This window comes from Corapipo altera, unplaced genomic scaffold, assembly GCF_003945725.1.
Source record: "Corapipo altera isolate COAL_440 unplaced genomic scaffold, ASM394572v1 61411, whole genome shotgun sequence".
NCBI classification, from domain to species: Eukaryota; Metazoa; Chordata; class Aves; order Passeriformes; family Pipridae; genus Corapipo; species Corapipo altera.
The window spans coordinates 20809250-20835071 of record NW_020884875.1 but is presented as its reverse complement, the minus strand read 5'-3'; the positions used below and the strand labels follow the sequence as shown (position 1 = coordinate 20835071).

The 25822-nt window shown below is 36.0% G+C and overlaps 1 protein-coding gene across 1 annotated transcript in view; it reads right to left on the bottom strand.

Moving 5' to 3' along the window:
* The window catches only part of RICTOR (RPTOR independent companion of MTOR complex 2), a 74387-nt gene that overhangs the window by 5863 nt on the left and 42702 nt on the right, over nt 1-25822 (bottom strand). Inside the window, exons 17-35 of the mRNA XM_027634402.1 lie at nt 24584-24746; nt 24072-24173; nt 21875-21921; nt 21009-21144; nt 20241-20440; nt 19108-19234; nt 16708-16872; nt 16177-16253; nt 15975-16053; nt 15022-15131; nt 12804-12891; nt 11966-12058; nt 11060-11166; nt 10193-10422; nt 8358-9387; nt 4692-4869; nt 3322-3406; nt 1746-1979; nt 531-683 (exon numbers count right to left, since the gene is read on the bottom strand). Of these exons, the coding sequence (XP_027490203.1) occupies nt 531-683; nt 1746-1979; nt 3322-3406; nt 4692-4869; nt 8358-9387; nt 10193-10422; nt 11060-11166; nt 11966-12058; nt 12804-12891; nt 15022-15131; nt 15975-16053; nt 16177-16253; nt 16708-16872; nt 19108-19234; nt 20241-20440; nt 21009-21144; nt 21875-21921; nt 24072-24173; nt 24584-24746 (3404 nt within the window). The remainder of the gene's footprint in view (nt 1-530; nt 684-1745; nt 1980-3321; nt 3407-4691; nt 4870-8357; nt 9388-10192; nt 10423-11059; nt 11167-11965; nt 12059-12803; nt 12892-15021; nt 15132-15974; nt 16054-16176; nt 16254-16707; nt 16873-19107; nt 19235-20240; nt 20441-21008; nt 21145-21874; nt 21922-24071; nt 24174-24583; nt 24747-25822) is intronic.

Genomic DNA, 25822 nt, shown 5'->3' with positions numbered 1-25822 from the left:
TTTCAGGAATTTAAACAGTTTAAAACCCTTTTCAAATATTTGAAAACTTTGTAACTGGAATATCCTCTAAGATGAAGTCACAGTGCTCTCTCTATCACTAAATCATGTTGCAAACTGGAAGAGTTTCTCTCAGATAGTGGAGAATTCAGCAACCAGCTACTTCATAAGAAATGATAAGTCAAAATTTAATACGCAAGTATAAAAAAGAAATGTCTTTCTCTTTACAGAAATTCAGTCATTTTTAAAAGTTTTTTTTAAATTAACATCAGTTAGGAAAAAAGGCAGTCAATTTGCTTGTAATGTCAGATACAGAGGTACTGAATAGCCTGTAGAAATGCTTATAGCAAAAGAAGAGTCTAGAACTACGTTCTCCCACCCAGAGATGTTTTTATCCAGATTTGTTCAGTTTTTGTTTAATAATGAGCATTAATCAGTTGCAGTGTATATAAGCGAAATATAATTTTTCCACAATACCTAAAACATACTTCAAGAGTTACAGTCTCTAATAATCATAAGGCTTTCAAACTTACCTAACATAAGTTCTGTACTCTTGGTGCTGCTAGCCGAACCATGGGATACTGCATCACTACAGCCTGAAATTCCAGAGAATTTGGAGGAATGCACGTCTAAGTGATTGTGAATGGTCTGCCCACACCAGTCAGTATATGGAATGTCTGAAAAATCTGACATAAACAAAATGTTGCATCTTTGTTATTCACGCTTTTCTTCAATTCACATGCTTTTGCTATTTTTCAACAATGGTAAACATGCAAGACACTGATGCACTAATTACTATGTACAGCTGGAAAGTAGATGCTGTATTTTGAAAAAATCATACTTAAAATCTTTAAAAATTGCTTTTTTAGAATCTTAAAATACTCCAGTGAAAATAGTCAACTCTTCTAGACACTGATGGAAGCCTAAAATGCTTACACATAAAGTTCCATTTTATATAACGATACAGATGCTCTTTCATATGTATACTTTTTTTCATACAATTATCACAGTTTGCAGAAAAGTCTCTGACAAGAGCCTGGCTCTGTTGCACCTGTAAATACAGCTGGGATTTTATTTGCCATCCTTTCTTGCTTCTGAACTCAAACTCAAGCTCAGCTCTCTGAGCCATTCTTCACATTTTGTGTATCATGGCCCCTGCCAACATGTGCTACTAGCTGAATGTGTAACACTAACGTCAAACAGTAAGGATTCCTACTAAACATCCATTACTGGATTATCTTTTCTCCACAGACATTGTAAAAAGGCATGTAAATGCAAGCTCTGCAGAGGACATTACAAAAAAATATTTCTGAGTCTCATCCGAAACTCAAAATATGAGGGAAGACGACTAAATCCCAGAAATGACAGCTCAGCTTACACACCAACTCCTCAGACTTACTTCATTGTATTTTAGGGTACAGACTTGAAGTCAGACTGTTCATTAGTTGGACAGCAGGTGTCAATTTTCAGGAAACGGATTCTAAGTGCTAAATAAGGTTTCAAGTTTTATATTTTAACATATACTCAGAAATATTTTTAAAATACATGCAGGTACCTAATCATAATAATATTAAAAACTGAAAAGCTGGAAATGACCACAGAAATACCACTGGTTGCAGAGTGAGCTTATTAAAGAATTAATTTTAAGGTCAATAGTCAGTAACAACACAAAAACTCTTACAGATTAGATGAACAAAATCCAACAGGTTCACTTGGTTTTACCACACTTCTCCACAGGGAACACTAACCTGTACGACTATACGCAGAGTTCACTTTGTTGTTAGGCTGATAACCCAGAATTTGAATGCAGACACAGTAAAGACAGTTCTCATCTGTGTGCTCCTGCAGACCAGTATCCTCTGTACTTTCTAAAAACTGAGAGGCGTCTGAACGGCTGGTATTCATGATTTCTGTGAGACTGATCTGCTGTCGTAGCATCTGGAAAGGGCTTTTGACAACATCACTTGCACCTGATGGAAGACCTGTAGATAAGACTTAGTTATTAAAAAAAAACCCCAAAACCAAGCAACCTGCACTATTTCAATCAATTTCCACTTTTAAGCCTTTTAAGGCTGGGGAGCATGTGCACATGAACACCTATAACATTATTTTTTTTGAAAGAGGTTAAGCTCCCAACATTGTTAGCATTTGAGAAGTAGACATCACATTTTAGTCTCAACTTGCCAGACACAAAATAACATTGCAAAGGACAGAGTTTAACCTCTAAACACACATACTGTAAAAGATGGTAAGTGGCAAATCCTGACATAGTATCAACATTACTAATACCTATGTAACACCAAACAAATTACCAATTTTCATAGTGTCCAACAAGATTAATAAAATATACCAGATGTTTAAATTACACATGCACTAATGCACATAGAAACACTATTCAAAAAACTGTAACTTAGTGGTCATGACAGGAAGAAACCAGAGTCAACAATGTAGAAACAAACAGAAGACACTTTATGACATGCTCTTTCCTGGGTGGAAAAAACAAACAAATACAATTTTGAAGAAGAGTTACTTTACACTGAAACTTAGCAAACTACAGAAGCACACTTCCAGGAAAATCAGCTTTGTATACAATGCTAACAAAACAAAAGAAAAAAAATCAGTAAAGTGTGTCTTTTTGAATGCTCAAAGTGGTTGTAAGCAAACACCAGTTAGCCAGGAGGCAGGACAACAGTTATCCTAATATACTACTAGAGGACCAATTTCAAGGCTTCTTTTTTCAGTTGTGCTTTTTAACAGATATACTGAGACCCTACAAATTTCTCTGGAGTAAAACGAAATTGCATTCCAGAACAAGCCACACATTCGAGTACTTGCAGTTCTCTTGTACCATGTCCCATCACCTTCAATGATCAACTGTGATGGACACATCACAGAAAGACAAAATTTACTTTCTGAAATAAACACTGCACACCATCACTGGTTCCTATACACTCATGTTTAATCCAAGGGAAATCAAAATGTAACAGTTCAATATGTGGCATTCATATTTTACCTAGTGTTACTTCCTTTAATTCAATATCACTACCAGTCTTTGATTAGCATTAGCTCACATTATCGAAGATAAGCAGACTTTCCTCCTCCCTTCATTAGAGTAGGATCAAACTTGGATGCAACACTGTATTATCTCAAACTAAATAAAACAGGGAATTCATGGCCTGCAATCCAGATTCCAGAACGCAGTTCTCAAAACTTAACAGCTAATAAATAAGCTTTTCTCTAATGAAAAATTAACGAATAAATCAACAACCCACTCAATGTACCAATAAACAACAGAAACATGCAGGAGAGGAACAAAACCAGTACCTCCTGCATCAGGTGCAAAGACCCTAGCTCCACGGTCATCAAGTGGAGGTGTAGTTTTCTTCTGGAAATATGGAGTTTCTTTTACCTGGAATATTCAAATGAAAATTAAAATTAGCACAGGTGATAATCATAACACAAAGGAAAAAGAGATTTTATGAGGAAATAAAATGTTGTTGATTTTTTTACTTCAGGAAGAAGATATAATTAAAGAAGAAAATTAATAATAAGCTCCCAAGTACTGAAGAAAAGCCAAATGAGAAAAATATACATTTGTGAATAAATGTTTATTAAGTAAGGGTTATGACCAGTTAGTAAATGTTCTAACAGTGGTGATAGGCTGGCGCAAGAAAACCAGTGACCCACAATGGCTATTAATAATTTGCCTATGATGACTCTACAGCACTGGAGATCTTGGAAATGCAGTGCAAAAACAACCAGGACATCTAACATGCTGTCTGTAGGATGCAGAGTTGAGACATGTCTCAACTACAAAAAGACTTTAAAGAGAAGAAATTTAGCAACATAAATGTGCCACAAAGACTGTGAAGGAGAAAGAAAAAGTAATCATTTCACAAAGGGAAAATAGAAGCAGGTATTACAGAATAATTTGCCTTTGGTCTTGGTTTTGTATTTTTGTGAGATTAGTAAGAAAGTGATTTACAACTGAAAGGCAACAACTAAATAAAGTAAACATAAGGAAGCCCACTGATTTACTTTTGACATAGACCATGTCCTGGTTTTGATAATTAAGTAACAGAATATTAAACCCTGTTTGTTAAACCAGAAAGTATTTTCTACCAAGTAGAAAGAGGAAAGCAATTGCTGAGACACTTAAAATAACCTGTTCTAACTTAAAAATATGTATCTTTAAGGTTATGTAAAGACAATATAATTTAACACTACGATGATTAAATAATAAAATATTGGTATATATTTCAAGATCAAGGTAAGCAGGGAATTAATTGTGTGGTTATGCACATAATTTATGGTTGACCATAAATGGTCATCGCGATGATCAATTAGTTGGCTAAAGAGGTATTAACAAATGTCCACAGACTATGCTAATTTTAGTAAAAAAGTCATATGTCAAATAAAAATCTTATGACAGCATATTTATGTCACCATTGTTTAATATTCCTTTAACATAGTGTGTCTCATTATTTGCCTAATAACGCAAACCAGACTAGTGACCTTGCGTAAACAGGGTTTGAAGAAAACCTCTTGTTCTCCGAAATGCGTTTCTTGAAAGTACCACATCCGTTTTTGCTCATTTCTCTAGATTTAATCTATTCTGATGGAAAGGCAACAGTTGACTACCTATCTTTCGGTATGAAAATGCATACAAACCAAATCAGTTAATGCACACATACCTGAAATATTTCATTGATATCCACCGGGAGAGCAAGGCCAATGTAATCATCAGAGCTACCATAGGTAGCATTAGAAACCATGGAGCGAACAGAAGAGGAACGCTGAAGTGTGTTTTGGTTAATAGGACTTAATAAATCTTCTTTATCTAATGAAGCATAACTTAAAGCTTTCATGAACCTGCAACATGGAAACAATAAATCACAATTTTAGTAACTCTCCCATTCTAGCACATTAAAAGTAAGACTATCCTTATCATCCCGTTGTAGACCGTGGAGTTTGTTACAACAAATTACAGCTACAGGCTCATTGCTTTTTCTGCCTCGTATTGCATGGTTTGGCAGTTCCTAGAGTAAAAATTTCTTCTTTGTAATTCCTAGTACAGGAATTCAAACTAATCTTGCAAAACTATAAATTTTCTCCAAGTTTCCAGGCTTTGAATATTTACAGCCCAGACAGAGCCAGTAATGATTTAGGCTAATGGCCTAACTGCCTCATTTTGAAACGTACCTATACACTGAACATGTATTTCCTGGATATTCTCAAACTCTGAGCTGAGCAGGCACATCCCTGCAAAGGCAGACCTTGAGCCTACCAGTGATGTGCGCAGGGAATATTTTATTCCTGTACTCTGAAGGTGCCACCACCAGGCCACCAAAGCATGGAGGAAGTATTTGCTCAACAAATGCCCAAAGAACAAACTTAAACCTGCACAGTGAGCAGAGCTGACTGCGAAAAATACCTCAAAGAACGAAGACACAAAGGTTGGGAAAACGAGTCGGGATAGAAGAGGCAGGAGAACAAGTTCTCAGAGCTGATCAGAGCCCTAGTAATGGAAACCTCACATTTGGCCATCTGTCATTTTATTTCTCAAAGATAAAAATCTATAAATGTTTTCCACTAATCAGATGATAATGTAGATGGTCTGTATGCAGTGGATTAAAGCTTCCTAATAACAAGACATACATCGGGAACAGTAAATTTTTATTGCAAATTATTATATATTGGAAGGTAAAGTACAGTGAACATTTGCTTTCTTTTTTGCCTTCAAAATAGTTTTCTATCAATTTTTTGTTTTAGATGGGCAATAAAAAGTCTTCTTAGCCCTAACAGACTAGCAGATATTCAGATAAAATTAAATTACCAAAATTTGACCATGTATGGTTCAAGACATTATTAAGCAATAAAAACGCATGAAACAATTTACAGGATATCAATAATTTTCTTGATACTTATTCAGACCATTGCTAATGACAGTAGCAGTGGACTTCCAATAAAAGTTAAGCCATACTTCACAAAGAGAGGGAAAATGTCTCAAGTTGTGCCAGGGGAGGTTTAGATTGGATATTAAGAAAAATTTCATCATTGAAAGGGTTGTCAAGAATTGGAACAGCTGAGTCACTATCCTTGAAGACATTTAAAAGGTGGGTAGATGTGGCCCTTAAAGACATGGTTTAATGGTGGACTTGTGTTAGTAGCTGGACTTAATCTTGAAGGACTTTTCCTACCAAAAAGATTGTATGATTTTAAACTCAAAAAGTCACCAATTGCATTACTTATTTCATAATACAACATGCTACAATGACTCTCAAAATTAAAGATAGAAGTATTAATCCTAAATGTTTGTCCCCGCTTTTCTTAGAAAAGCTAACAGACATATCATTAGTAGTTATAAACATTACTAAGTTTTCATGAAGGAATGTCTGCAGCTGATAGGGCGAGAGCCATGATCAGGATTTGAGACACGTGCATTAACATTTTTGTTGGTCTTTGAAGTCAAAGGTGGGAAATTTAGTTTCACAAAATAATTCACCCAAATAAAAAGGTTTTTTAACCTTCTGAATGAAAAGAACAACTAAAATCATCACAGAAATAAATCTAACACATAAATCTGTCAATAAATCATAAACAAAAGTTTTCTGAAGACTGACAGAGAAATAGCTTTGGTAGATAAAAAAGACAGTATATTTCTTTCTAGTTTATTATTTAAACAACAGTTAAGGAGAATTTTAGCTGGAAATATTAAACTTACTCTGAAATTATTAGTAAACATAATCTGAAATTATAAGGACCACAATTATTCAGCGGTGACACTCAACTGTAAGCAGTAAGAAAAACACATGTACTAGTTACACTGCAGTCCTTCCAATCAATTATATTAGTGACCAACACAATCTGAAAATCTCTTTTAGCATGTATGTTTGCAATTATTTAACCTTCTGAGAGATATGAGCACTCTAGACATTTCAGTTCAGTGTCAAACAGGTCGGCTCAAATCCTTGAGCCTATCCACTGATACAAGAGAACATGAACAGCTAAGCACCAGGAATATTGTCAGTATGACACTGCATGCAGAGTCTTTGGATGAAAGTCCACTGCAGCAAGGCTGCTCTGCATAGCAAGGCTGCTCTGCATATCAAGGGCACGACTGCAAGGAATGGTACAATCTTACTTGCAGCCATAACAGAACCTGTACCACCACTGAAATGACACCGATTTGTTCCTGCACTAGCACAGGAAGCCCGTGACAGAGCAAGGAACAGCACTTTCAATTTCCAGGACAGTACAGGTTAACTACTGAATCATTCTTAATATAATCAACACACTCATGTCTAGTTCTAACATAACTGCACAAAGAGAGAAGAAATTATCTTTTATGGCATCTTTTCAGAAAGGTGTGAAAATATTAACAAATGAATGTTGCTCTTTATCAGGCCAAAAATGCAGAGCAATAAGCAGGCACTGTATACGCTCAGCCGGGTGTGGAGTGCAGCTCAGGAACTGGACATTTGCTGATCTGTGCGATAAGCAGATGACGCATGTACTGGTAGCATCTCCGCCTTCTCTCATCTGAGAGATGATGTTAAGGGAAGAACAGAGATAGAAAGTGTCTTTTCCTTTTCAACAGTAGTGTGAAAATCCAACACACGAGGTAAGATGATGTGAAAGGAAAAATCTGACACAAGGCCTTTCAAGTGAAAGTTGTTAAGCACTGACTGCTGCAGCTGGGAACAGTGTCAATGTCAAGAGCCAGACATCTTATGTAACTCTCTAATTAGTCTTCAGAACATCTAATATTACTCAAAAATAAAGAGGTGACACTGCCATCTAAAAATAAATGCTATGAGTAAATCTTTGCTCTGTTGCAGCTAGAGCCAAACTGACATTCCTATCAGTGGTACCAGTATCTCCTCACTGGCCTCAATGCCACAGTGAACACAAATATAGCATACTGGCAGGAGTCCCTGTCCTAAAACCTCACCCAGTGACATCAAAAAAATTTGCTTCTGAAATACAGCTCTGACTTCAGGGGCAATTTGGTGTGTTTGCAACTTTAACAGTTAGCACTGCAATTGCGTTTTTATACTGTGAAAAATAAAACAGGAAGGAAACGTGATAAAAGGAAACATTTTCCTTTGCCACCAACAGCATTAAAGGAGCTAAGCAGAGCTGTGAAAGCCAGGTTTCTCTGACAGCACTTATAAAGTTGATAATTATTCTTCTGTTTTTCTCCTAATACTGGTACTGCTTTCAGTGGAATTAGGAATCACCTTGCAACAACTGCCCCTTTTAGGCACAAATAGAAAGAAGTATTAGAAAGATACTTTTCCGATTTAACTGATTCTTACAGCACTGAAGTAAGAAATGAGTGCACAATAATCTCTTACCGGCTTGGGGTTAGCCGAGAGTCCAGGCTGCCAGACTTCATGGTAATGGTGTCAGTAAACAGCACGTCTTTTGCTGGAGATGCCAGGGCTTCTGAGTGAGACAGTGAAGGATGCATCCTCTGCTGCTGTAGGCGCTTTAGTGTAGCATAGCCAAAGGCATCTCGAGAACTTGTGTAGCTGAAGTTATAGTCAGCAAGACTTTTTATCGTAGCAAGTGAAGGAGCTTTAAGAGACTGGGCTCTTCGGGGAAGGGTATGAGAAGACCCTGGCGGTACCAGGGATACAGAGTTGGATTTTGAGAGAGGCAGGTGGTTAGACTGTGGTGTTGAACAGTGACTTGGTTTAACTGTTTTTGTGCTTACCACAGTACTCAAACTTCCACAGTCAGTATCTACGTTTGTAGTGTCCACACCTACAGTCTCCCTTGAAGGGCTGGAGCTCATTGAGCTTATGCCACTTGTTGTGGTATCTGTATTAAAACTTAAGCTACGACTCTTGAAATGTGTTTGTGTAGTACCATCTCCTATCAGCCTTTCTTTGCTTGTGTTTTCCCGATGAATTTCATTTCCAAGACCTTTTGGCAGCTTCAGATCATTTTCTCCAATACTTGGGGTACTATCAGTATCTTCTACGTGTTTACTTCCAACAAAAGAAGTTTCTAATCGTAAAGTCTGGATTTTTGGAACTCTGAAAACAGGGTTGAATTCTTCCCCAGCAGGAAAGTCTATGCTACCACTAGGTTCTGTTACTGTACGATTTCGCCTCAGGCCTGATTTACTGTCAGATGATGTCAGCTTTCCTCCTTTCGGATCACTGCTACTTCTGTGTTTTTTATTAGGTAGAGTAAGAGAGTTTAGAATGCGATTTTTCACAAGTCTACTAGAAGAAAAAAAAGGAAAGGGACTACGGTCTTTGTCCTTTGAAGGTCCAGGTCTGTCATAAAATATTTGTTCTGCATCTTCAGTAATATCTAGAAAGAATGTACTGGTGGAAGTACTACCAAAACGGTCATCCTCCATGATGAACATACCTGAAATTACACGAGACTTTGTCACTGCAAATGGACATTTCTTCAGAGTGTAGAAACGATGTTGCAAAATAGGAAGTCATTCTATAGAAGCTAAAGTGTGAATCTATGCAATTTACTGCTACTTTAATTCATAATTTTTTTCTGCATATTGTAGTGCAAATTAACTAACTTGAGGAGTATCTGAGGTGAAGGTCTCACTGCTTCAAAAGGAAACCCACGCCATCTTATTTCAGTGCAAATATCCACCTACTGGGATCACAACGGAAGCACTCCTTTAATGATATCTAAATATGATATACTTCTGGATTTGAATCTCAGCTACACATAGCAAAAATAAAATGCATTAGATACTCAAAATACACAATGATTTAAATACAGCAATACTTTGTGTATGTATGTACACCCAGAGAATACATGAATCTATTTTCTAGAATATTCCTTTGACTACAGCCAAGTGTATCTTTATACCTAAGCACAGAGTTTTCTGCAGCATACTATAGCAAACAGCCAAGACTTGACATAAAAAATTAATAACTTACCCTAATGTTAAAATTTCTTTCTTCTACACCAAATGTGAAGCTAAGATACTGTTTAATCCCTCTCACTTGTCTGCATCTCTCTGAATGCACATAACTGTCCTCTTGCTTGCACTCTTTTTACTGCACAATCACCTTTACACCATTTGCCTGAACCTCATCCTGCCAGAAGGTTGGTAAGGACACCAAAATGCCATTTTATCATGGTTTGGGGCTTTTTTCCATTTGTTTTTCTTTCGTTTGCTTGTCTTGGTGTTCTGGTTACTTACTTGAAGGAGCAGATTCACTTTCACTGTTGTGCCTAGAACTGGTGGACTCAGAGTTCAAGCTAAGAGTGCTGGGTATAGAAGAAAGTTCATTGCAGAGCTGCTCCATGTCATCAGGGACCACGGGCCAAGGCTGTCTACGACTGTGTCTTACTGCATCCCAGTTGTGATGCTTCAAAATGTCACATCCTTGTTTAGTTTTGGCTATTAGACCAAGCACGTAGACACAGGTTCTGTATTTAACGTACATATAGAAAAAAGAGCAACAATAATAGCATCTCATTTAACTAACCTTATTTCTCTCTTGAAAGTTTCAAAACAATTCAGCAGAAACTTCACAAAGCTGCCAACTACTATATTGTTAATTTTTATTTGTAAATCACTGGAAGCTTAAGAAATGCATTGAAGTATCTGCGAAATATTCAAAAATAAAAACTAATTCTCACAAGAGCCTTATTACATAAAGTAGAAAAGTACCTTTTGAAAAAAAAGGACAAACTCTAATGCAATAGCAATATTAGGCAAGATACCATCTATTTATGCTTTTAAAGATTCAAAAAGATGTTCAATAAAAATGAAATGATAAATTAATTTTCAGAGAGATAAGCAGCAAATATTTTATTTTTTTTTTAAAGAAGAGTAGTATGTATCTTTTTTCATAGGTTTCATTTGTTTACTGCATTTTCTTTCAGACTTCTTATACAATTCTACTGTTACATCAAACTGAGACTGAGTATCAATCATCAGTGATTTTTAATAGGTGGCTTCCAATAAAGTACAAAAATATACTCATGTAAATGAGGTAAAGCTATTTGAAAACTGATGGCAACCACCATCTGGAAATTTTATGTATAAATCAGATACACATACCCTCTAACAGATAGAACCTCACAATGTTGAGCAAGTGCCATTATATCCGGAATTACATTCTCCTCTTGAAGCAAGTTAAGACCCCAGTTCGATGATCCAATGTTGCCCTGGAATAAAATTTGTCAAGTAAGTTTTGATCTTGATGTGATCTGCAGCACTGTCAGTGTAAAACTTTGACATTTTTGTTTTTTGATAGAGTTTCAAACCATATCTTCTCAAAGCAATTACAAGATTTGAGCACCCTGTCTGCATCTTCTAGTTGTGCAAATCCAAAACTCAGCACACTATCTGTAATACCTCAACCAGCTCACAGTTACAACTACTATGTATCCCTCACTTTACCACTTCTACTACACTGCAGTATGATCTGGGTTTATTCATTTTATATTCCTCTCACACAGCCATTTTATTACAAGAAAGAAGCAGGTGAACAGTTGAGGTGGCAAAGCAAATTTCGAAGTGTAGTTTGGATTCACACCAACAATAGGTTTTTGCCTGTCCCAAGTACCAGGCGTGTCATGACTGCCTATATTCTCATGCATCTACGCTGGCTGCCAACTTTCTTCCGAAAATATGAGGGACTACCACAGTGAATACATTAAAATCAGACCACAGCAACTTGTAACTACTGGTTCCATACTAATATTGTTGCTACATATGGCAATGTGGAGGTTTTTTTGTTAAAAAGAAAGAAAGACAGTGATTATTAAAAAACTCAGAACAAAACAGGTGCAGTGAACCACTTTCAACCCAAAGTCCAGTTATGGTACAGATTCCAACTTGAAAAAATCACATACTTTTTGACAAAAACCCTAATTCATTATTTATATGAAATTTTGCCTGGTTATTTCAGAACCAAGAGTCATAACTAAACAATTGCAAAAGGTTTGTAAATCTGTTACTAACCAAAGCCCAAAGGGCTGCTTTCAGCTGCTTAATTCCTTCCCATTTATCCAGCATTGGGGATCGAACAGTGTAACTTAGATCTGTAACAATACTCTGAAGGAGAAAAACAGAAGAAAAAGAAATTAAGTCAAAAATGAAAAGGGGATCTCAGTTAAACAGGTTCTCTTGCATTTATAAAAAAAGTTAAAGCACTTATTTAAAGCACATACCCCAAGATGAACAGTGGTAATTCTGGAATTATAACCATAAATTAACAGCTGTGATAATGCAAGAAGAAAATCTAAATGAAATCACTGATTGCATTACATTATTTCAGATTTTATAAAGAAAAAAGATTAGTCAAACTAACACACTGGAATATAAGTTTTCTCTTGAACTTTTCAATGATCATAATCAAGCCCACTTTGAAAGCAAATTTAAGCAATTATGAACTGGTTTAAGGTTTTTCTTTTTATGTTTTCAGAATATTCAAAAGATTCTATTTCCTCACCTCCACATTTTTGCATGCTTAAAAGGATAGGTACAGTTTTACTGCACGTATATTTGTCAATATACAATTCGCAGAGAGTGAAAAATTTTTACCATTTATGAATTGCTTTCCATTCTAAGATTTTGCCAGTCATTTTAAGAAAAATGTTACAAGGCATTTTGCTGACATTTCAGCATCAGGAAGGAATTTAACATGAGACTAAATGGCAAACACTTTCACAACTTAACAACAACCTAATCAACTTATTTTGCAATGACCATTTAAATGGCATCTCTTTCAAGACATATTTAAAAAGGGTTACAGTGATTTTTAAAAACATTTTAAGTTATAAACAGTTATTATCCTCACCTGGGACTCCAATAAATGGGAGCCTGTTTTATGGTGTACCAGCTGGCCGTAAAGGTGAACTGGCAGGTACACATGTGGTCGCTGCAATCTAGCAGAAAGAGAAATTATATGTAGGTTTCCCAGCACTTCTAATATTTTCTTTTAAAATAAATTACGCTGCAGAGTAATGCAATGAGTTACTCTTGATTTTTTTCAAATGAAGAGAATTCTCTAGAGACATTTACAAAGGAATTGACTATTTTGAATGGAAGGGATCTAGTCCAACTGCCTGATCACTTCAGGGTTGACCAAAAGTTAAAACCTGTTACTAAGGGCACTGTTCAAAAGCCGCTTGAACACTGACAGACTTACGGTATCCACCATCTCTCTAGGAAGCCTGTTCCACTATGTGACCATTCACAACCCTTGTGATAAAGAAATGATTCCTTATATCCAGTTTGACCCTCCTCTGTTTCAGCTCTGAACCATTCCCACGAATCCTGTCACTGGATATCACAGAAAAGAGATCAGCATGTCCCTCTCCTTTCCCCTCCTCATAAAGTTGCAGAGAGCAATGAGATCATCCCTCAGCCTCCTTTTCTCCAAACTCGACAAATGCCTTTTAATAATTTCCAGTGTAACCTTATTCATAATTTTTCAGGAACCCAGTTTAGACTCATAGGTCGTCTTCAGTTTTTGGGTCTTCACTTATGCCCTTCTTGCAAACTTGAATAAAAGTTTCTAGTCAGCAGGGACTTCCCCAGGCTCCCAAGACCTTTGGTACCTGATAGAGATGGGTCCTGTGACAACATCAACTAGTTCTCTCAGTACTCTGGAAGAAATCTCACCAGGCCTCATGGCTTTGTGAACATTCAGCTGATAACAGCTGGTCCCTTACAATTTTAGTGTCCACAAATGGAAAGTTACAGTTCCCATACTTGTGAACCTCCAACTCGTGACCAAGGTCTATCAATATTGCTACAGATTGAGACAAAAAACACTGAATATCCCTGTTTTTAATTCATCCCTACAAGTCAGGTGACCATCTTCGAAAAGTATTGATCCAATGTTTTCTTCTGAGCTACTCTTGCCACTAATGCACTTAAAAAAGCCTTTCTTATTGTATTTTAGAACACTGGTCAGTTTCAGTCCTGAATGAGCTTTGGCCTCTTGTGCCTTCCCTTTTGTGCCTGCTTACATGAATCACAGCTTTATAATCTTCCTGTGAAGCCTGACTTTGCTTCCAGAGATCATGTCATTTTCTTTTCCTCTTGAGCTCCATGAAGAGCTCCCTGTTCAGCCAAGGTGATCTTCTGCCCTGCTTGCTTCACTTACAATTGTCTGCTCCTGTGCTTCTAAAATGCAGTTCTTACACAGACCAACACTCACGGAGTCCTGGGCCCTCAAAAGCTCAAAAGGGTACTCTGCTAAATAGCTCTCTTGAAGTTCCAGGCAGCAGCTCTACTGCCCCTTTTTTCACTACACTGAAAATTCTCAACTCAATCATCTTTGTGGCCAAGACCATCACATCTCCACAAGTCTTCCTGTATTCACAAACAGCAAGTCTAGGAGGGCATCTTTCCTAGCTGGCTCACTGAGTACCTGTGTCAAGAAGGTATTTCCTACAGACTCTGAGAATTTCCAAGCTTGCTTGTTACTGCAGTATGATATTCACAGTTGATGCCTGGGAAGCTGAAGTCTTGTGTAAGAAGCCCATAAGAACAAGATCCAGAAATTTCTCCTAACTGCCTATTGAATGACTCATCAATGCTAACATCCTGGCTGAGCAATGAGTAGCAGACACCCACTACACCTCCTTTGTTTCCCATCCCCTTAATCCTACCCATAGGCTCTCAATCACATAATCACTAATTGTATAATCAAATCTCTTCCTTATATATAGAGTGATGCATCCATCTGCTCTGCACCCTGTCTATCCCTTCTAAACAACCCGTAGCCCACTATCCCAGCACTCCAATCATGGGGCTCATTCCACCAAGTCTTGCTAATACCATTGATATTAAAGCTCTGGGAACTGACCAGCACTTCCAGTTCATCCTGTTTGTTTCTTCTACCATGGTGCAGAAGCACTTCAGATAAGCTCCTGAGACCTCTGTGTTCCCAGGAGCAGTGTAAACTGAAACCCTGTCGGTATGCCCCTCCTTCATACATTCTAGTTTACAGCTTTCTTGATCAGTCCCACCAACTTATGCCTCAAGACTCACTTTCCCAAACTTACCTTTGGTTACTCCGACGAACGTAGTTATCACCATCAACAGGTTTGCGGTACGTTGTAAGTGCTTCATTAAGTTGTTCTTCAATCAATTCAACGTACTTTAGGTTATATTCCTATAAGAAGACGAAGGTTGACACAATACATTTAGTGGTTTATGGTTTTATAGCATGATACTTTATAAGGAAGAAATAATTAAAGTGCTCCTTAAGGTTGGCTGAATTTTTTTATAATTTGAAGGTGGAGCTCACCAAAATTAATGCACTTAATACATACAATGAGTTTGCAGAGTCAACAATTGATTCCATAACCATTTCAGTGAATTTGTTAAAAAAAGGAAGAAAATACTTCACATTTGACAAACTCAAATAATCTCAATAGACCACCATGCATTTCAGCACTCCTTGAGAAGTGACAGTTAAACTAGTAAAAAAATTGCCAATGGGAATGAGACCAACCACTTATAATCAATTACAAAAACAAAGTAGGGTCTGGAGAGTTTTATTCAAGTTATGGCAATTACGAATTTTTAATAGTCTTGTGTTCCTCTTTACTTCCTAAGAGAATAAAGCAATTCTATCTTCGTGAGCTCCACATTTAACTATAATTAGCAATAACCAGAGGTAACAGCTATCTTGAAAAGTGGCATTCCTTTGCACACTCCGCTAGATAAGACCTTACAAACCAACCTCTTTTAGGAAGTCACTACACTCTGAAATATTTGCTGAAATAAAGGCCTCAGTAAATCAAAAGCCCACAGGTACAGAGGACCTATGCAACTCTAAGTCCCTTGTCAACCTTTTTCAGCAAAACCATTAAGTCACTGAGGCAATAAATATATTCGCATCAGTCAGGCACATACATTAATATACAATATTTTTAAGGATCTCTGACTGCCGAAACCCACATTCACACCATTCCCCCTCCTGATATCAAGCACACTTTCTTCTTAGCATTACCTTTTGCCACTTTTCCATCTGTTTTGTTACATAACCTCTTTCATTTAGATAAGAAAATCCCTTTGGGATGGACAGAAATCTGTAAAATAACATCAGACAGTTACCACTCTACTTTAAAAAAAAAAAAATCACACAATTTGAATAAAAAGGAACACTTATTTGTTTTCACAGTGTGAAGTCTAACACAATATTCAATATTTACCTTAGGAGTAGAAGCAAACCCTTGTCACCAAGATGAGAAAGAGCTGGTTTCATTTGGATAAGGGCATGAAGATTGGCCTAAAATAATTAAGAACACATAAGGAGTATTTGAGCACTATGTTATTCTGAAAGCTACAATAACTACATCAATCTGCCAGCAATGAAGCAGCAGGTTTTTCACAACAGGAAGTATTAAACAGCACCAAATGTATCCTCATATTACCAATTTTAGGTACCTTTTCTCATTAAATATATATTACGTCACAAAAAATATCATTAACAAAACAGCTGAATTTGTTGCAATTCTTATTTAAAATAGGCAGACTCCAGGAGTCTGCATTTTCCTGTCAATCATACTGCAGTGTTTTCATCAAAAGGGTCTATAAATTATTGTAAGTCCATCATGTACAACCAAGAAAGGCAACCATAAGTAGCTCCTTACATATTTTTACTTTGCTACCAGGGAAAGGGGTGGGGAACAGAGTTAAGAGTATCATACCAAAAAGAGGGAAAAAAGGGAAAAGATGCTCACCTTGTCTTCACATGCCTCATCTAGAATATCAAGTGCCTCAGAAGAAATAGTTTTATTTTTATCATGTAACTGGGTCACCAGTAACTCAATCCCCCAGTTGCTGAAGAACTCTACATTAGCTCTCAGCAGTACTCGTAAGTGTTTTGTTGCATACAACCTGCAGCTCTGCAAAGCAAGGAAAATGCTTTCTTGAATGGAGGAAAAACAGTTACCGCAGTTAAATAGTTTCTAACTTTTACAAAGATATTTCAATTACCATATCTTGTAGCAAGCAGCTGTGATGAACACCTTATCTATTAAAATTACAGTTTATTAGAGCTATTTCTATCTTATCAAATAGGAAAATCAAGTCTGAGATCACAAGTAAATTGGTCACTGTGAGTCTGCTTGGAAAGCCCTTATGTGAGAGCATCATACAAAGTCATCAGAATTAGCAACAAATATACCTTGCAAGTGGTCAGTGCAATAAGTTTGTGATTTTTGCAGACGACTTTAAAAATTAAGTATTAGAACCTCTGGGGAACTTTTTTTATAAATTTTGATTTCCTTCCTGAAAATACTTGGTCTTCCAAACTTCTTAGAAAACCTAAAATATTTTATGTAATAAAACAGTTTCCCCTACTACTATGAGTTTCTCCAAGTGACAGTATAAACAACCAAGTACCCTGTCAATTTCTGTACTGCTGTTCAAAACTTACTGAATAAACAGCATAAATTGATCAGTTTATCTGTTCAGTGTGGAGAAGAGAAGAGGGGTAAAGACCAGAGAGGGGAAGCCCAGTATTGCCTTTCCAGATGAAGGAAAATCCTGAAATGTTTTTACTTTCGATGGGAATGAACAGGAAAACCAGTGCAGAGGATATCTCTTTTCCTCATGCGTGAACTACATGAAAAACATAGATAAAGCTCTAATCTGTCAGAAGGTTCTTACTTTTACTATTACAGGGCTTTAAGACCCCTAGAAATGATGAATCAAGTCAGAAGTCACTGCTCATCTGACTACACATAGCAGAGCATAGATACCAGTAGATGTAGGGTAATTCTCCCTCTCCCAGCCACCTATAAGGATAAAATCTGTGGTCATGAACTGCAGCACCTGAGGACACACTGGCTACTCTGCTATTTCTACCATGAACTGGCAGAAAGGCAGCTGAGGCAGCATTAATTTGTTTTAGCATGAATGATGGAAGCACATCTGAAAATAGGTTAAGATGTGCTTTTCCTTCACTGATCTGTAAGGATATTGCTCTGTAAATGTTTTTGTTGTATACAGCCACCCCAAAATGCTACTCTCCCCTTCTAATTTCGAGTTGACAAGAGAAACTAATTTTTATTGTTTGGAGACACTCTCAGGGAATTAAGACTTCTGAAAGAAACAAACCTACTGGAGATTGTCTTTCCCCCTTCCTAAACATAGCTTTTCAGAAATTATGTCAACTCCCATATATTTTTATTGATTTTAAACAGAATTGAGAACCCAATTTAAAAAAACTGTAGTCAGTAAGGAGCCTCATCCTCTTCTTTCAATGAGTCATCCCTTCAACCTCAACTATCTTCATTACTTTCAGATTTCACTGTTTATCCATAAGAATCATCTTATCTTTGACAGGCTCAGAGAAATATCCTGAATTCCCTTCCCTCTCTTCCAAAACACCATGAGACACTTAAAGGTAGCACTTACTTTATTCTTTCTCATATCCACTCTAGAATACATTCTGTCTGTTCAGGTGACAGAAACAACCCCCCCTTAAAGTAATGAATATTCTTTCCCAGTCATATTTCAACTTACTAATTGTCATTTCCCTGACATCAATGCTTGCTTGTCTAATAATACTACACCTTAAAAGTTCAAGAGTCTCCTCTCCCAAGTCCATGTAATTCTATTTTATTCCCACTCAATTTCTTTGACTCAAGAGAACAAATCCCAGTGACTATTTCTGGACAACCCCTCACTCCAGGAGCTATAGCTTCTGCTCAGTTCCACCACATTGAGTAACCTCAATCATTACTAAAACAGTATCTACTACCAGAAGGTTAACCTTCTTAGCAGTGCTAGAAATACAGATTTCTAATTGTGATAACAATGCCTTCACAATTAACTTAGGATGTCCACTGACCTAGACAATAATGTTACCCTTAGTTTATACATATTGAGACTTTAATCCCCTTCACACACAAGAGAAACCTCTAATTGAATGACTTTTCTTGAGTACAAATACAATATAGGGTGTGAAGTTCACAACAAATTCAAAAGCTAGACGAGTAGGAGTTTCATTTCCCAGAATACAAAAATAAAAACCTTCCTGTATATATAATAGCTTAAAAATAAAGTCATACACCTTGAATAACAAAATAAATGTCTAATGGCACCTAAAGGAACATATGTTGAACTGAACTTACATCAGTAGCTGCTGTCAGGATTTTAGAAAGGATGACTCTTGCCAATCCATCTCTGCTATAATCCAGACTAGAAACAGTCAATTTTAACAAGTGATCCTGGTTCTTCAAAGAACAAAGGTTAAGAAGACTGGAGGCAGAAAAGGGAGGAAGAATAAAATTAGTACTTGAACTCACTCAAACCTGTTTATTTATTCAAGCAATAATTTAAACTTAAGCACTTCGAATTATCCTTCCATATGAGGTATAATCACAAAATTCATTACCATATGAAATGGAGTATCTATAAACTGTTATAGCTGTAAAGTCAAATGAGGACAAAATAATGCACTGAACTGTAAGGGGGTAGGGTAAACCCCAAACTAACATTTTTCTGTAACTGCTCCGTAAAAATTTTGTCAGCATACTTAGTGATTATGAGTATTGAAATTGTTCATGAAGCTCTGTGAACAATTCTTCATTGTGAAACACTGTGTATAAAGTTTGCCATAAAGTTAGTCCTATTAACTGTCTAGATTTTATTGTAAATCAGGTTTTCTGAAGGCAGTAAAAAGCTTGCTTTCTAATAATTGACAAAACCAACTTAGAAAAAATGGAGTACATCCAAACACCTGCATTTCTGCTTGTATTTTACTATATTTAAATAAACTGGTATTAGTCACTAACCAATTCATTCCCAAAGGAAGGTAAGGTTATCTGTACATGAACAAAATTTTGAACTTCAGAACTTCACTCAAGTATAATGGACTGGGCATTAAGTTCAAAATATATCAACACATTTCACAAACAGTATGATGCACACCAGTTTTTGGTGGTTTGTGTGTTTTAGGTTTTGTTTGTCTTTCTATTTCCCTACCCCTGTCTTTTCAGTACACTATAATCCTTCATGAGACTGATCTCTGTCAGACAGGTGTGGATAGGAAAAAATAAGCTGTTTATGCCACAATACATCTATCTGTTTATTATGACAGACTAAAAGATCCCTTCTTAAAAAAAAAAAAGGGGATCTTTACCTGCAAGTAAACCAAAATAACTAGAGAGTTCCCAGCTTTCCAGATGGTGGCCCTGATGCACAGTTTACAATTATCGTAACTCTTACAGTGCAAGCACAGTTCAAACAGGATAAAAACACTCACCACTGAAACACATTACATTTTTCAAGCATTTTCACTCCATGAGGATGACAAGATAAAGTACCAAAAAACAGAAAGTAGTGCTGGCTAAGGGTATTTAGTAACCCATTATTTTGAAGACTACGTTCAGGTTTCATTCCTGATGAAGAGTTGAGCCAATGTACAATATCTTTAACCAATTCTTCCAGGTAACCTTGTCCATCCTAACAAAACAAAGAGGAGTAACATCTGTAAGTAACAGAACTGCGTCTCTTTTCTGTACTGAAACCCATAATTTCAAATTTCTTAAAATGTACAAGCACAACACAGACACAAAATAGAAATGCAGGCTGGTAATCAATTCAGACTAAAGAAAAAGGTTCAAGGCAAATAAAAGGACTTAAGCTTGGAGGTATTTTAGGAACTAATTCTTTCTTTCCAGGAAAAGGGAAAAGTATTATTCAATGATGTTTTCCTCTGACTTGAGGCATAAAAGTCTTCAGCACAAAAGAAGAAAGGACGTAGAAAAGGAAGGCTATACATAGCAAAAATAATAGAAAAAATCCTCCAAACTCTAAGTTGCATTTAACAAAGCTGTTTTTAATAAAACTTCTACATAATCACAGTCATCTTTCTCAGTATTTTACATTGTATTTCTTATTTACACTGGTCACTTTAGATTTAAGACCCAAAGTCTCAGAGGCCTTTACCAAAAATTAAAGTTTTTACTCCAAGTGGCACACAGTAAGACTACTCATTCTACCTCCAGTCCTGTAGCTGAAAATATATTACCTCTTCTGATTCAAGAAGAAATTCAGTAAACTGACAGCCCACAACAGTGAGCTGCTTTGCCTTGGCATAGTCCAGATCCAGGTTGGCATAGAGTTTGCTGCTAGGTTTGTAAAAATACAGCAACCTCCTTACAAACCTACAGAAAGTAAAAAAGAATTTGCTATTTTTCAGTATGACAAGGACAGTCTCACAAGACACAGTAATGCTGGGAGAAAAAATAGGTTATCATTAAATTGGTTTATTGGCAAAAAATTTTCAAAATCTGTTAGAAGAGTAGCAGGTAACAGCAATGAGTTTATCCAGAACATCAGAGATGTTGCTGTACTGTGTTTTATAAAGGGTTGTCTAAACCATTACTTAATATAAGCAAAGAAATTTAAAATCTCTATGCTCTTAGGAGACATAGTTCCCCTCTCATTCTCATGCTCATAATTTATTCTGCTGTAATATATCCTGTGGCAAGTTTCAAAGACTGTATTATCTAGACTAACAAAAAGCTAAAAAAGAATCTTGCAACCTGAGTTTTCTCCAGCTATAACAGTTAATGCTACCATAAAAAACACGCTTTTCTGTTCTGACAGGAAATGGTCTTATTCATTCAGCAGCAGTATTTTTATTCACCTAACTTGAACATTTTGAAACATAACGCAATGATTGCAAACACAGACTCTCACTTTTTGAAATCACAGTAAGCAATGTAGCTTGAGTTTTGTTTCACGTGAATAAATTTTCAGTAGAGATTCTCTGCCTATCTATAGATTAAGTTTTAGAAATGTGATATATCCAAGAAATATTTTATTGCAATAGTAAAAACCAGTTTTTTCAAATTTTTTTCTTCAAAGGAAGTCTAAAAAATTTTTACATACCTGTGCAATTGTTCATCTTTATAGTTCCTTAGATTTATGTTTGGCCACTAGAAAAACAGCAGATATAGCATTATATGAAACTGGTCCTTAATTAGTCACTAGAATTCACTTACTTCTATCAGTCATATTTACCTAATTAGAAATACAAGTTTCCTTGCACCTAACGTTACATCTGTAAAAAGCACTTATTTTATTGAGAAGCCACACTTCCTGCTTCAAGAACCATTTAATTTATTCTAGAGAAGGACAAGGAATGTTGGTCACATGCTACATGTACGAGGCCTCAATTCTAATGAAAACAGAAAACCATGAAAAGCTGATGAAAAATAAATAAACAATTTTGCTCAGTTTTTTCTCTGCAAATAAAAAAAATTGATATGCATAATAGGGAAATAATTTTTGGGTTGTTGTTTCCAATATTTGTAAGATTTGTTTTAAAAATAAACATTATTCTGCTATAGCTCACTTAAATTTTGCTTATTAAAACAGAATTCAAACTCGCCTCTTGACACTTTGTAAGATGCATTAAGACATAAAATGCACTAGTCAATGATCAGTAAAACTGACTACACTAATAATAGTGTCAGATACAGATGAGGTTGACACTTTTGTCTAAGCTCTTTTAGCAGCTTACACAGCAACCTGGGCAAGTAAAAAGGCAGTAAGGGACCACATGACATGCACATAGTGAGGTGGTTAGAGAGCTAATGCTCCACAAATGTAAGAGGCAGGTGAGTAGCCACATGAGACAGCAGATTCGGAACACTAGAATCTGGATTCTGCTTGTCTAAGGACTAAAGATGGATCATTCTGATAACATTATCTCAGTTTATGCTGGTGTTGTGCAGTTTAATAGGAACAGAAGTGGTTAAAAGTGAACCAGAAAACACATACACTCTTCATTCTGCAAGAACTCCCCAGTTTTGAGACATTAGCAACTGTTTGACAGAACACTAGAAAATACATTGCTGGGGAGGTCTGATATAGCAGAGAAATTGACCATTTGGTGCAAACTGCAATTCAATAAAACTCAAACACCTGAACTAAATAAAACTTCCACTGTCAAAGTACTATATAGACTAATTAACAGTGAGGTTCTGAAAAACACTTTCCTGATAATATTTTTAATATTGAATCAAAGGTAAAAATATCTACAACTAATAATAATAGGTATCTAGTAACCCAGTAAATCTAATAATTGCTGTAAAAAAAGCCTGGAAATCTGGTGGAGCAAAGCTACTGTCATATACATATTCAGGTCTTTATACCAGAAAGATTCTTGCTCTTTCAAGTTTATCGGTCCCTGAAAGAAAGGCACAGAAATACTTAATTTCTTTTATTTTTTAAAAAAACAAATGAACAACACAAAAAAAACCCCACAAAACCCCACATAATCTTGATTATGATTGTTACCATTAATCCTTTTTTTGTACTTTCACTGTCTTCATATCAACACAATACAGACAGTAAGAAAATGTTACTCAGCTGAAGGATGGCTTTGATGGCCAGAATGACAGGAGCTATTTTGGTTTGAAATATACTGAGTACTCAGAGTTTTCTTACGCAAAGAAAGTAAATTTTCCGCTTACAAAAAGAGGCAGTATCCTAAAACCTGTGCACTAAATATATTTAAAATAATGCCCCCCCTCAGGTATTACCTTTATGTTGTAAAACCAAAGTAATTTTGTAATAAGCTGATGCTACGGGAATATTTCTATTAGTTCAAAACATTTGATAAGGTTGCATATCAATGAAGTTTTGATATGTGGCTCAGTCTAAGCATCTAAAGTTTGATCTAGAACCCATCTCTGGCTTTGACTTTCAGCTCATATAATTTAAAAGTCTGCTATGAAACTGAACAAGGCAGTATCCCTCTGCAGTCTAAAGTACAAGCAGCTTTAAAGACAATATAGCTAATTCTGTAAACCTGAATTCTATACAAATAAAAACATATAACATTTAACCCATGTTTATTAAGAAAACTTGTGAATTTATCTGTAGTGTATTTTTTAATATAGTTTTGAATACAAAGAGACTACATCAGCACTGATTAAACCTATGAGATCCTAATTTTCCCAAATAAAACAGATTATTAGATGTACTACAGAATTAATATTAGAAAGTCAAAGCTCTGATGTGAAACAGAGACTTTTTCCCAAACAATTTCCTCAAAATATTATGCTCTTTGTAAGCTCACCTTCAGTATGGTCCCTATTAGATTCCAATTCCAGTCCAGGTTCTCTTTGTGATTGAGAACCTGGCTGTCTCGAAGATTCATGATGAGTGCTTCTTCTGTATCCTGGAATACAGACACAAAAAGCTACAATAAGTTTCCTCACATTAATTTTTCAGTCTTGTCACGTGATATACTTACTGTTCATGTCACAATCATTAAAAGGGCAATGTTTCACAATAATTTTAATTTGAAGTTAAATTGTACGGTTATAGTACTGTATTAAGAATCTAAAAGTAAGAGATCACAAATAGTCTCAAAAACCATTAAAAATTACTGGAGTTTTGCACATCCATGCCTAGAAATATAATACAGTATCTACAAGTACCCAAAAGACAAAACAGATTAAAAAAAATACTACAAAGAAATCACATAAATGACTCAGAATTAAATAAGTGAAGCCTGGGTGAGGGTAGGATCCAAGTCTCCAAAATACAATGTCAAATTCATTTTTGAATAATGAATAATGGTAATACCTTTAAAATAAAGATGTCTTTCTGTACACGGTACTGATCCCTTTTTTGGTGTGTTGAGATTGCTTTCTGAATAATATGATCTAAATGAAGGCTGTAAGGTTTAGGTCCTCTTTTCTTCATCTCATGAAAACGCTTTAAGCAGTTGAGTGCTGCACTTGCTCGTCTAAGAGAAAAAAAAATACCATAATCAGTATTTGGCAACTGTTATCAAACTAAACAGCACCACTATCTCTTGAGTAAACAGCTCAAGAAAGACTTGACCAACAATTCAGAGGCAAAGAAAGTTATTTTCTTGAGACAAGTTTTCATATACCTGTAAGCCTCAGTCTCATACTGAAACTATACAGAAAGCTATCTTTCAGAGCCTCTGAAGCACGACCCTTATGGATAACTTTTCTTCTACTCTGCAAGTAGTGGTGTCTGTCACAGCTCACAGAAGGTATCGTAAAGTTTGAAGTTGATTTACATTGTAAGATGCCACAGTAGATCAATATTCTGCTGTTGATAGCTGAGGGGGTTAGCTTCAACTTAGAGTAACGAAGTTTTTCTCTTACATTCTATTACTTCCCCCTTCCCTTGAGGGTGGTGGGACTATCAATAGTGCACTTCCTGCTCTTATATCTAAACAATTCAGCAGCAGCATGTAACAAGGGTTACAGGAAAAGATAGGAAGTATCAGAAATGACAGCTGACAAGGGCAAAACCAGTTAATTACAAAATAGTGGTAGCAGAAAAAAAAAACCCACCTGCTGAGTAAATAAAAATAAGGAAGTCTAAAAATGAGAACTTAAGTCTATCTTCCTTCCCCATAACGAAAAATTTTTGAAGTGTAGAAGAGTGTTTTTTTTTTTGTTTTCAAACAAATACCTTTGAATTTGGTCTCTTATCTAAATTATGCAAATTCAATCAGTAACAGGAATTACAGTTTTTCAACGTATGAAACAATGTAGTGTTGACCAATATCAAGATCCCAAAATAAAAAGTACCACTTCTATAAATCACTTTCTTCCAACTGAAATGGGAATTCTTACTGCTCTACCAGGTATGTCCACAAATGCCAAAAAGCAAATGAACTGAAGGTAATCCACAAGCATATCTCTTCTGCTTTTCATCCTTCCTCTCATCCCATAGCTTTGACCACCTGAAATATCCTCTGATGAAGTTTTTCAGATATGCCTTTTTTGAAAACTAACGGTGCTTTTGCATATCAAAATCATCTAGCGACAGATATGAAATCTT